We start from the raw sequence: 13097 nt of genomic DNA, 5'->3' as shown, positions 1-13097 counted from the left end.
AGGAGTAAATACTATCTAGAAATCTGCTTTCAGCCCCCCCCCCCCCCCCCCCGCTCCTCTACGCCATAACCACGTTTGGCAGGCTCCTTTCCCATCATACCTCATTTGAGGTGTCTTTCCCATTGATGGAATAAGCCCGCCACTAAAGTCAAAGAAAAAAAGGGAAAAGTGTAAATGTCAAAGTATTGAGAAACTTTTGTTGTCTCTTCTTGCAAAGCTGGGGTTTGAACTCACTAGGCAAGAGCTACACTCAGATTTTGTTGGTCCTTATTTATTTTAGGTATCATTTGTTTCTGGCTGATTTTTTTTAAATGTTTTTTTCTTGGAAAGCAAATAAAACTTTCATTTAGCAGAGTACAAAGCAGTAAGACCTTCAATTAGCCAGACTCTGTGTCTCTGAATTTAAATATGAATAAAAATAAGATCATTTACTTTGCCAAAGAAAAGGGCAGAGTGAGGTAGGGAAGGACATTTAGGTTGTTCAAGAACAATCTTTCTTAAATAACAGTGATTACCTGGGAATTTGCCAAAATAAGCAAATTTCTTAGCCCAAAGTCGTACCCACTAAATGGGAAGTTGGGAGGTGATTCCCATGTAGGGCAAGCCAGAGAACCAATGTCTTTGGGCCACTACACCCAGCTCTTTGACCTGTCAAATATATAGGAAATGCTGGCCTCCTCAGGCCATTTAACCCAGTCCACATATAGCTGCTTAGGGATGGGCGACATCTTAGTGGGAAACAAGCACAGGGACCCATGTTGATCTCATGGACCAGCTGGATAAAGCCAGGCATGCTGGGATGTGCTGGGGATTGCTGGGCACTCAGTGTAGCCTAAGGGGTAATCTGTAGACCAATAGAAGCCTGTCTCTAAGGAAAAATGACACCTGAGGTGACCCTGACTTCTTCTGCCCCACACAAAATTTTTATTGAGTACCTACGATGTAGCCTTGGCTCATGGTGTGTGCCGGAGTGTGCTGACACAACCCTTTTGGAATTCATGTAGAGAAAAGATGCTATGACCTTGAGTAACCTTCATCTGTTCACTCCAGTCTCACACCCCAGAGAAACGTTCTCATGGTGTCGCCCTCACAGGAAATACTCAGCTGCTGTCCCTCAGGCACACCTATAGTCAGGCTGTTACTTGAGAGGTAAGAGAAAACTCAAGTTTCTGCTTAGTCATGAGTTAATAATCTAACTAACTACCTGGACCCAACCTTTCCTTCATGGCTGGTTAGTCACATGACTGCTGTGTTGAGGGAATGCCTGGAAGGAGGGCCAGCGTCCTATCATGCTGGCTGGAGCAGCAGCTATACCCTGCACCATGCTACTGGGCCCAGAACCCAGGAACTGGGATTTGTCTGTCTGCTCTTCCTGGGCCGAACCCCTCACTTGTTTCCTCTCATATGATTCAGTTTAATGCTGTCTCTCAGAATTTAAAAACATGCTAGGCTTGACATCCATGGAAGCTGTAGATATCAAGGGCTCTTATGGGATGGGAGGGCAGTCATTTGTTGTTCTGGATATGAGTGGTGGTGCAGGACCAGACGTCCTGAGAAGAGCAGACAGTGGTTGGGTTTAAGCAAGGAACGCTTAAAAGAAAGCTGCCTTGATTTCTGGGTATTGACCCAAAGTTAACTTTAGTCAGAAAATAAAAATAACTTTGAAAAGTTGCCCTTGGATAATGGCTACTCCATGCAGATGGACGTCGCCTTTCTTTGGGGATGTCCATGTTGCCAATGCTTTTTGGTTTTTGTTTTGTTCTTTTCTCTAAGAAGGAATCTTTCGCTACTAGTTTGCATGCTTCTTTGCATTTACTCAGGTGATATAAACAAACAAACAAAAATATTCAACCCTTGAACTAAGATTAATTACAGCTGGTAAGGAAAAGAAGTCCCTGAAATGAAGGCTGAAGGAACCTAAAAGTTTCAGAGTGAGGGGCCTTTGGAAGCCTCAGTCCCAGATAGCCTTCAGCCCAGATTGGATAAACATGACATATTGATTATTACAGAATGTGTAATTGGTGACCACAAGCACAGTGTGGTTTTAATGGCCTTCTCTGAATAGTTGCCCTTATTTATTTTAAAGAAAGCTGTAGCTATTTCCTAACTACATGCTGCCCTCTAGTGGCCACGATTCTGACTTCAAAAGATGAAGTGGAAAAGAAATGCAGAGATAATAGAGGAAGGGGTTCCTCCCTCTCTCTCTCTCTCTCTCTCTCTCTCTCTCTCTCTCTCTCCTCCTTCTTCTCTTTCTCCCCCTCCTCCTCCTTCTTCTTCTTTTCTTCTCCTTTCCTCTCTCACCCTCTGTCTGAAAGATCTGAGTTCTCTTGAAACAGAAGCATGTATTTTCTTCTAGAGAATTCCATGAAGAAAAAACTCACCTTGCTGTGGGGAGGAGAATGTGTGTGTGCTTCATGTTCTCCCTTTCATAACTCCTTTTTTTCCTGAGATGATGAGCCGCATTTTAACTGCACGCGTTTTCCACAGACGCTGCTTTATCGCACATCATCCTGCTCACTCAGGGCTGAGCCTCCCTGGTCTGGAGGCGAGGATGCCTGCCCATCACTGTCACCTCACTTCAGTTAGATCCTTTCACTCTGAGCCTGCGCTTCCTTCAGATGCCACGTGAGTCCTCTGGCCCAGCATCTGCCTGAGCAGGCTCCATAATCTAAACTCTCAAGGGAGAGGTCTGAGCCTCCCTTCAGGGTATCTCAGAAAGGTTTGGGCACTGAGGCCAAGCGCACACTTCTCTGTTAGTTAATCTGTGAGGCTCTTTGTCTGCCTCCTAACCTTTGAATTAATGGCCATATCACGGGATCTAACTTTGTTTTCACGGTGTTTACAGACAGCAGCTTGTCACAACCCTATAACTTGAATCTTATTCTAAATCTAAAATGTTCACCATCAGGCTCCAGGTGCTAAGAAACAAATAGAACTGTCCTTTAATTTATGATAAGGATTGCCGGTAGTAATAATCAGCTCGAGAGAAAGCTGACAGCAACTGCACCTTGAATCTAATATGATTTATTACAGATAAAAATACTGACCCAAGGTTTACATCTAAAGATCTTGAAAGCTACACAAATCCATAGGGTGGAATTAACCATGGTAGAAATAATGACAAACAAAATGAAATCAGCCAGAAATCCACACAATAAAAGGTGAGCACACTTTCTCACAGGGTTTGTACCTTGCTGTTGTAATTAGGCAACATACAACGTCACTGCTAAAAGATGGTGGGAGAAGCTAGATGTTGCCAAACAACGTTTCTAGTTTACAAAAGCTGGAGAAGGGACTACTACATGGGAAAGAAGTGGGCGCCACTAAAAATAGAAAGGACAATTTTAAGAAGAGAGGAGATTTGACTTGGCACTTTAGAAGTGAAGGAGTTAACCTGTCAAAATGAAACTTGCTGTGCATAATTAGTGCTTTCTTGAAGAGAAATTACCAGGCAAGTTTACACATGTTAGTACATGTAAGCCAGAAGTCAAAATACCCTGGGGGCCAAAATGGCGGCATTCCGTGTACACCCCTACACAGCGGTAGGGCTGAGAATAGGCACGCCCTCGTGCCTCTCAAGAGTGTGTTTGTATAACACTGCAGAAGCAGAAGGTGCAACTGGTGGTGGGTGCCACAGGAAATAGCAAGGGCAGTGTGCAGTACATCCTCTTCAATCACAGCAGAGACTGAAGCCAGTCTTGTAAGAGTCAGCCCACGTCGTAGCAACCATGGTACCCCCTTTCAACCGAAGATGATGATTATAAACCAAGACAGTGGCCTCAAGTCATTCCTTACTTACTAGTTGGGAAAGGAAGTGTCACTTTTTCCTTCTCTATTGTCCCCTGGGTCAAGTGGAAAGTCCATTTGACCTCAAAGCTGAGACTCAGAGGCAAACGGAAGACAGATATGGCTGGTATGGAGGAAGGACTTATGCCTTCCTTCTAGGATAGCTGCACCTGAGGACCCCCTCCTTTAGTCTTTTAAAATCTCTCCATGGTTCACTTTTGTCTTGCCGCTGAGTAGTGTATGTTGAACCTTGTGTAGGACCCTGTAAGCCTGTAAGCCCTGCTAGCACCACCATGGATTCACAGGGGAGCCAGTAGCATATGGTATGGCTGACCTCAGGTTATTGAGACAGCACTTGGTGGAGACCATAAATTGCAGGTATTTCTTCCTTCCCAGGGACTTCACCCATGACGCCTGTGCAACTGAAGTCTGGGCACGTGCTTTTTGGTACATGCTGTTTACAGGTCTGAAGGCCAGATAAAATGTTAGAAGAAGGCTTCACCCTTCTCTCTTGAGCCAGACACTGAAATTGCTGTATTTTTGAGGGGAAAGGAATTCAGAATGAGAACACCGTCAGCATTGAATGCCAGAGACCACTGCCCTGCCACCCTGTCTCTTCTTTATTAAGGCCAGACATTAAATAAAGATGTTTAAAGTGTAGGAAAGTCATATTAGAGGTTTAAGATATAAGTGTACAGGACTGGAAATTCCAAATTGGGTAGGCTCTGTTGAAACTGGTTATGCATATGTAAACACTTAAATGTGTCCAGCAGATTGCATTGACTACCTTGTCTGTGTCACACCCCGTTAGGACTGGGTTTTGGAAGTAAGGGTGGAAGGATAAGGACTTGCATAGTATCTACTAGAACCTTTTTCTAGAAACTTCCACACTGGCCCAAATTGACACTACTCTTACATTTTACTTCTTTGTTACTGGGGTTATCTACCTCTTCAGAACACTACAGCTTTTTCTGCCAAGGCCACAGGGATCTGCTTCCTTCCTTTCTTTTTAAAGATGAGAGATCTCCACTCCTACCCATCTTTGTCATTGTTAGTAAGTTCCAAGGGGTCACATCAGATTGTGGTCTGTTCATCAGTGTGGAGCTACACTCATGTTCGTGGCAAGAGCGTTTAGGGCGGTGATTACTCTAAGTACTATTAACAAGGTTAAGACTTAGTTTTTCTATTTTACAAATCTGTGCTTCAATTTGCACTCTTCCATCAAACACGAACTCAGACATTCCCACAGTTAGTTAGGCTCTCAACATGTTGACTATGGGATATGAGATGTGAGATCTGATCTCAGAGCTAGCAAGCTGCAGGGCAGGTAGTGGTCAGCACTCCTGGCTATGAAGAGGAACATTCACACACCCTTTCTGTGGAGAGTTTGGACTCATACAGGGTACCCTGACTTCAAGCTATATTATAGGGGTGTAAGTTATAGGGTGTAAGTTATAGGGACTTCAAAACCTAACTTAGTACACTTGGTCACATTGGGCAAACCTCCTCCATCAAGAGTATGGACCCACCTTCATGAAAGAAACATTGAAAATACCAAATCACCTATTTCACAATGCAAGAGGACCCATGTGATTATCTGTGTCTTCACTTACAAGAGGGGGAAGAGGGAGGGTAAGGGACCAATGCACAGGGTCAATAGGCATTAAGGACAGACAGTAGGAGTGGGGAGCCATGATGGAACGGTGTGTATGTCAGAACCCCCTTTACCTGGACAGCAAGGATTATACCCCCACCCCCTGCCGCCACTTGCTATGTCTCCAGAATGGTCCCTATCACCACACCATAGCCTTGCATCCAAGAAGAGAGGCAGATTCCCACCCACTAAGCAGCGCCAAGGTCATAGCTTAACCTGCACAATCAGGACGTCCATTGCAGAGGGTGGGAACATTGAAAAGATAAAGGACCTCTTTGCAACAGATTCTTCCTCTACACACTTTTTTTCCCCATAATTATAGCTTTAAGAGCTTATAGTGATGGGAAAGATGGCTTCTTAAGAAAAATTAGGAGTTTCATCTGGCAGAAAAGGATTCCCCAGGGGACAGTGTTCTGTCATTTTTCAGAGTCCCCCAAAGAAACCCCTGCACCGACAACTGCACATCGGCCTGATGTATGACCAGCCCGCCCACTTACTATGGCCAGAGTCTCATGTTTTAATTAAAAACACTCCGCGTGCCATTAAATATGTTGTCTACTTCCATTTCAGCAACCATAGAGTTTGAGGAGAGACAAATAAGAGAATCCATTGCAGATGTGTCAGAGGCTATGGCCTACTGAGTCACCACCACCATGTCCCAAATTCCAGCCACAGAAAACCTCCCTAAGAAAACACAAAGTGCAAACAAATGGCCCCGCCCACAGTTTCCACAGCCTCTGGCAGTTGCTGTACTTGAGGAGGAGGGTGGGGTGAGAACAGGAAGTACCCATACCACCATCTCCCTTAATGCAGAACCTATGACCTCACAAATGACTTTCTTGGTAAATAAAAATCTTCTGATCACATGTGGGGGCATACCAGGCTGTTTCATTTTCCCTTCTTAATGTCTTAAAAAAAAAAAAAAACAAACTACAAACTCAAATATTTTGGGTAGTCTCATCCCCATTGTGAGCTCAGATAGGGAATACACAAGAGGCAAAACTTGCTTAGTTTAAGCATCTGTGTATGACTCTGGTACAAAGGTATCAGCTTGTTTTGTGAGCCTCTAGCTTGGGCATGGTTGGCCCCGGACGAGCTCCAGCAGCTGGGTTTTATTTGGGTTTGCTAGGCCACCCCTGAGCCTCCCCAGAGTAGTCCCAGCCCACAAGAGTTTAATTTCTCCTTAAGTGTTCAATTCAAGGTGACAGCTCCTAACACATTGGTCCTCTGATCAACTTAAGTCAGCCAGCTATCAGTGGGGAAGTGTCTGCAGAGCCCAGGGTGATCGTGACTTAGGTTATCTATAGGTCCTGTACCCACAGCTCCCACAGACCAAAGCTGCCAGGACCTTCATAGGCATGGCAAGTTTTGGAGCAATGTATAGAAGAAAGATTCTGGTTCTGCAGGAGCAGAAGAGAAAAGCCCCATGCTAGGGAGAGATGCCAGCTTGTTTTAGAGTCCTAGACAGTGCTCGGGTGTCCTTGGCATAATATGGTGCTGGTATCTCTGTCAGCATCTCTGTTTTCTGTCACCATGCACAATCCGGGGCCTGTCTCCAGTCCTGACAGTGTCTTTTCAGATCAGGTTAGTGCCAGCCCAAAGACCAAGTCAGCTTCCCAGCACACAGCCCCTTTGTTTGAAGTCCGACCTTTTGTCATTAATGCACTCAGTGGCTATTTAAATCTGACAGTGAGTGCAGTATCTGTTTCCCCATCAAGAGATCATTGACAATATTAATAACTCACGACTTTGCCTCATTCTCCAAGTGCTGACACCTAGCCACAGACTCCTGCGTTCATCAAACAGCCCTCTCTCGTCAGGATGTCTATACACAGTCTTGCTTCCAGGTCCGGAGAAATAGGGCAGGCCTTTAAAAGAAGTTTTATCAATGCCAACCAAAGATGTGCTAGCATGGCTCCGAATGCAGCCTCAGTCCACGTTCCAGGAACACTGTTCCCATTTGCTTGTATCGAGAGTGAAAGTTCAGCACTGAGAGAGGTGTAGAATCTTGGAATGTCTGGGCAAGTTCACCAGAGGGAGTGCAAGCAGGGCAGGCCATGGTGTGTGCACATGCCTGCCTGCCATGCAGTTTGCACATCAGGAGGACTGTGCTCTTTACGATATTTGGCAGCCTTATCCATTTCTTTTTGTAAAAATCCATGGTGTCCTGGTACTGTAGAAAGAAATTAACGCCCTTTGGACCATCCCTCCAGATTTGGGAGAGTTGCTTGTATCAGGTAGGTTTAAGACCTTGCAGGGTCTTCCATGAATCTGAGGCATACCAAGCTAGGCCATAAAGGAGGCAGAATGTGCCCATCCCAGCTCATAGACCACCAGGGTTCTGGCATTGGTGACAATGTTAGTACAATTCTAGGCTCTACAAAATACAATAAAGGGAACAGCTCTGTGTTAATAGCTCAAAGAATGTGTCACAAGAAAGATCCGAATGAGGTTTCAAACAAGCTCAATATTTCCAGGCACTAGATAAATACTGAAAGCAAGGAACTGGGGACTAGGGGCATGGAAGGACAGAAAAGTCACGCCACGCAGGAAAAATGACCCCTAATAAAGCTGTGCATGGCAACACAGCAAGAAAAGAACCAGGTCACAAATGATGTCACCCTGTCCTGCTGCCAATTCTGAGATCACCTAGAACCCCAGTAACTTTCAAGTTTGCCTCTGGCTGTTCAAAGCAGGGCATATCAATACTACCTTTAAAAGTTTCTACAAATTATTTTAACCTGTATTTAAGAATTAAGTTTAGGGAATTGGGGGGGGGGGGGAGAGATGCTTGGTAAAGTGTGTGCCATGCAAGCATGAAGACCTGAGTTTAATCCCCAGTGCCTAAATAAATAGGCAGTGGACATCTGTGGACATCTGTATTCTCAAAGATGGGCAGAGCAGAAAGAACCTGGGGGTTGCTGGCCAGTCAGTTAGCCGAATCTGTGCACTCCAAGTCAATAAGAGACACAACAAGGGTGGACAACAACTGAGGAAGACAGCTGATGTCAACATGTGACCTACACACACACACACATACACATGTGCGCACATGCACACACACGTGTGTGCGCACATACACACATAAATACACACATACAGGGAAAGAGAGAGAGAACACAAATTCATGAGACACAAAATCTGTTCTACTAACATCTGATGTGAAGAATAGAGCTGATCTCAAATCGGCGAAGAATGATGTGCTGACATCACTCTGTGGAGCTGGTGAAATGCATAATCCTATGCAGCGGTAGCAATCATCACAGCAAGTTTGTGGCTCATGGATTGGGTTTTATGGCTCTTTCCTTGCCTTGCCTTCTGTGTACTTGAGAGAATTAAGTCTATTTGTATACAGGCAGCTATGTGCAAGTAGATTTTAAGTTAGTTCTTCTAAAATTGGAAAGAAAAAAAGGAGGTGGTAAAAAAGCAATAAATATTTTCTTGGGAAAACACTTTTTGTTTTTAATAATCTTATAGAGTTTTCACAATGATTATAGCCAATGTCTTCTGGGTATTTATTCTGTAGTATTGCAAATCAAACCTGAGACTTCACAATCTAGGCAAGCACTGTTCCTTCATTTACATGGCTAGCCTTTGGTTTATATTTATTTATGTTTTGGAAACAGAGTCTCACTATCAAGCCATGTTAGACTCGAACTCACCATCCTTCTGCTCAGTCCACCCAAGTGCTAAGATTACAGGCATGCACCTCCAAGCGCAGAACTTTTGTGGGTTTTATAATATATAAGGAGAACTTGATTAGAACCCTCTCTAATACTGTGTTTCACAGTGCTGTAGCCACAAAAGGCAAGTTTTCTTTTTTTTATTTATTTATTAAAGATTTCTGCCTCCTCCCCGTCACCGCCTCCCATTTCCCTCCCCCTCCCCCGATCAAGTTCCCCTCCCTCAACAGCCTGAAGAGCAATCAGGGTTCCCTGCCCTGTGGGAAGTCCAAGGACCACCCACCTCCTTCCAGGTCTAGTAAGGTGAGCATTCAAACTGCCTAGGCTCCCACAAAGCCAGTACGTGCAGTAGGATCAGAAACCCATTGCCATTGTTCTTGAGTTCTCAGTAGTCCTCATTGTCCACTATGTTCAGCGAGTCCGGTTTTATCCCAGGCATTTTCAGACCCAGGCCAGCTGGCCTTGGTGAGTTCCGGATAGAACATCCCCATTGTCTCAGTGTGTGGGTGCACCCCTCGCTGTCCTGAGTTCCTTGCTCGTGCTCTCTCTCCTTCTGCTCCTGATTTGGACCTTGAGATTTCAGTTCGGTGCTCCAATGTGGGTCTTTGTCTCTGTCTCCTTTCATCGCCTGATGAAGGTTAATATTCAGGAGGATGCCTATATGTTTTTCTTTGGGTTCACCTTCTTATTTAGCTTCTCTAGGATCATGAATTATAGGCTCAATGTCCTTTATTTATGGCTAGAAACCAAATATGAGTGAGTACATCCCATGTTCCTCTTTTTGGATCTGGCTTACCTCACTCAGGATAGTGTTTTCTATTTCCATCCATTTGTATGCAAAATTCAAGAAGTCATTGTTTTATACTGCTGAGTAGTACGCTAATATGTATATATTCCATACTTTCTTCATCCATTCTTCCATTGAAGGGCATCTAGGTTGTTTCCAGGTTCTGGCTATTACAAACAATGCTGCTATGAACATAGTTGACCATATACTTTTGTTGTATGATAGGGCCTCTCTTGGGTATAAAATGGGGCACTGAGCTGAACAGAGAATTCTCAACAGAAGAAGTTCAAATGGCCAAAAGACACTTAAGGTCATGCTCAACTTCCTTAGCGATCAGGGAAATGCAAATCAAGACAACTTTAAGATACCATCTTACACCTGTCAGAATGGCTAAAATAAAAATCACCAATGATAGCCTTTGCTGGAGAGGTTGTGTAGAAAGGGGTACACTCATCCATTGCTGGTGGGAATGCAAACTTGTGCAACCACTCTGGAAAGCAGTGTGGCGGTTTCTCAGGAAATTTGGGATCAACCTACCCCTGCACCCAGCAATACCACTCTTGGGAAAAGGCAAGTTTTCTAAGGAGTCACAGATTAGCTATGGAGTCGAACTAAAGAGGAAATGCGTTTTCACACGAGAGGTGAGCTGGGGATCCCTAAGGTCAGTGGTCCTTGTGACTTGCCTTAGTTTTCAGTAAGCATGGCCTCTCTTCTTTAATCACCCAGCATGGGCTTGAAGTCCCCTGGGATTTGGAAAATTCTCTCTGGAAGTTAACAATATTGATTTCCAATAAAGGACTTCAAAAGAGTCCCACCCTAGGAAGATTACCCTTGAGTTGGATTCATCTGATTTAAGCTTAATTTTCCATTCTTAAAAACTAGGCTAAGTAAAACTGGAGAGGAGGGGGTCAAACTATATTTTGGAAAACTATTTGTCAAATTATAAAAGTTCTTAAAATGAGGAAATCACCCAGAAAACTTTATTCCTAGGAACCTATACTTAGTAGTGACATTTCATTTCAAAAGCCACCTCTGAGAACAAGAAGGTACAGTCTTTGCCATCCGAGGCTTAATCTGTTTTCTCCTTGCCATCAGATTAGCGATCATAGTGCATGGCTGTTAATAACGGCTGGATTTCTGAACTGTATGAATTATGCCACCGGTAATGATGTGTGTCTCTTTCTGTTCACAGGTATCCTGGCGAAAGGTCGCTATTTTTACTATGGAAGAAACTCAGAGGGTAATAGGTTCATCCGAGATGACCAGCTCTGAAGCTAAATTCTACATGCCTTAACCTATGTCATGATAATAAAATGGAAAGGCAAGAAAAACCAGAGTCCACATTGTGTCTCTGTAAGACGGCTTTCAGTACCGAGCGCCGACTTTGCCAGGCCTGTCAAGATCATCCAACTGCCGTAGACTGAATAGTCACAGAAAGATTGACATGATTGCCCTTAAGCAGGCCTTATCCACCAGGGTGACAGACAGCAGTGGCGCAGCACCCGGGCTGACAGCGTGAACACCATGATAGATTGCCTGGTCTCTTCGTTGCTCACAGGGGGACGGGGCTCACACCTGGGGCCTCCTCAGACATGCTCACTGGCTGCAGTTAGTGAAAGAGGCACTCCTGAGATCGCCTTCTGAGTCCTCCGGTATCTCTGTGCTTTGGGTTTCTTCTCAGTGGAGTAGCCATGGTACAGAGGAAGGCCGTCCACTTTAGCCTGCAGATTAGGCATTACATTTAGTCAACTCACACACATTGTTTTCTATTGTTGGCAATGTACTTTCATTTGGAGCCATCATTCAAAGGACACAACTTCTCATCCAAGTCATCTATATATTATATGTGGCTTCATGATACAACTCCTGAATTCTGTAAATCCCTGACTACCAAAGCAGTTTAGTTCAAAATCTGCTTGTCTTGAACATGTCAGTCACAGAGTAAGCATATTTCCTGGCGCAGGGTTTAGCAACACCAGAGATTTTTCCTTTGGTTCTAGCCATGCGGTCAGCTATGCCTATGGCTACATTTACCCTACAGGCTGCACTGTCCCTTTGGATGCTAGTTAATGTAGTGAAATAATGAGAGATGGGGCAATGGGCCAGGAGGTTGGAAACCAAATGGAAGGTTGTGGAAATACCCAGCAGACCAGACAGGTTTGAGAGAACACAAACCTTTAAGGGTTCTTTGAGAAACTCTCAGGAGTCATATCCATAGTTGATGAGACAGTTCCAGTTCTTTCTGTAGCTATGGCTGTTTCCTAGCACTGGGATCACAGGGAAAGCAAGCACAGCCATGCTAGCCAAATGGCTGTTACTTTGTCTACCTCACGCTGTTGGGGACACGCTGCTTTAGAAGGCATCTGAAAGACTTCTTGCTCTTGACACAATGGCGTTTACCCTTCCTTCTCGTAAATATGCCATGTGTTCACTTCCCTGAGTCTCCTAGGTAGGGCAGTGAAGATTGAGATAGAATCCCTCCAAGTCATGGATAGTAAGAGGGTTACTAGTGGAGAGTCGGTCACTGCAGACTCAGATTCCCTAAGCTGCTGGAGATGCACCCTTCTTTCTCAGATCTAATCCGTTTACATAGCCTTTGCCCCCTCAGTCAACACAGCCTTGGAATAACACATATTCAGGCTGGCAAGAGTCCTGCATAGAGATTACACAGCATCCATTCATCATCTGTTAGGAGCAGCTAACATTAAAGTCCTTGAGACCATTAATAACTAGAGATTATACAAGCCACTCATAACCAGCGTTGAGTACCTTCTCTGTTTGATCTACACAACAGCACCCAGAGCTAATGGTTTCCATTAGCGCCATCAGGTCCCACCTTGCCTCTTTGTTTAGTGGCATCAGAACATTTGGTCCATTGCATATTATGGGAAGCAAGGCTCTGAGCAAGGGCGGTGAGACAAGTCTGATGTCACATCCAATCTAAGGGCACATATATCCCTGTCTTCATAAAAGGCTTTAACCCTGCCTCGAACAATAAAAAAGCACTTGCGAACTGACCACAGAATTTTTCCATCTTTATTTTTCTTACTTGTTTACTTTTCTTAATGTCAGAACCATTTGTATCATGCGCAGGAATGTCTCCCTCAATGTGAGCTCTGGAGGCGGAAGAAAAAAAAGAAAAAGAAAAAAATCGGAGTGAGTTATTGAGCACAGTGTTTCCCTCTCT

General features: G+C 44.4%; 1 protein-coding gene across 1 annotated transcript in view; it reads left to right on the top strand.

The window, feature by feature from the left end:
• The window catches only part of Lrmda (leucine rich melanocyte differentiation associated), a 1010022-nt gene extending 998798 nt beyond the window's left edge, over nt 1-11224 (top strand). The window contains exon 7 of the mRNA XM_041634087.1: nt 11103-11224. Within this exon, the coding sequence (XP_041490021.1) occupies nt 11103-11182 (80 nt within the window). The 3' untranslated portion in view covers nt 11183-11224. The remainder of the gene's footprint in view (nt 1-11102) is intronic.
• The last annotated feature ends 1873 nt before the right edge of the window (nt 11225-13097 follow it).

The sequence above is a fragment of the Microtus oregoni genome, unplaced genomic scaffold (assembly GCF_018167655.1).
Source record: "Microtus oregoni isolate MIOR12 unplaced genomic scaffold, Mior012 000045F_ref0000178, whole genome shotgun sequence".
Classification (NCBI taxonomy): domain Eukaryota; kingdom Metazoa; phylum Chordata; class Mammalia; order Rodentia; family Cricetidae; genus Microtus; species Microtus oregoni.
Note: the sequence above shows the minus strand (reverse complement) of the source record. Positions and strands in the feature narration are given on the sequence as shown.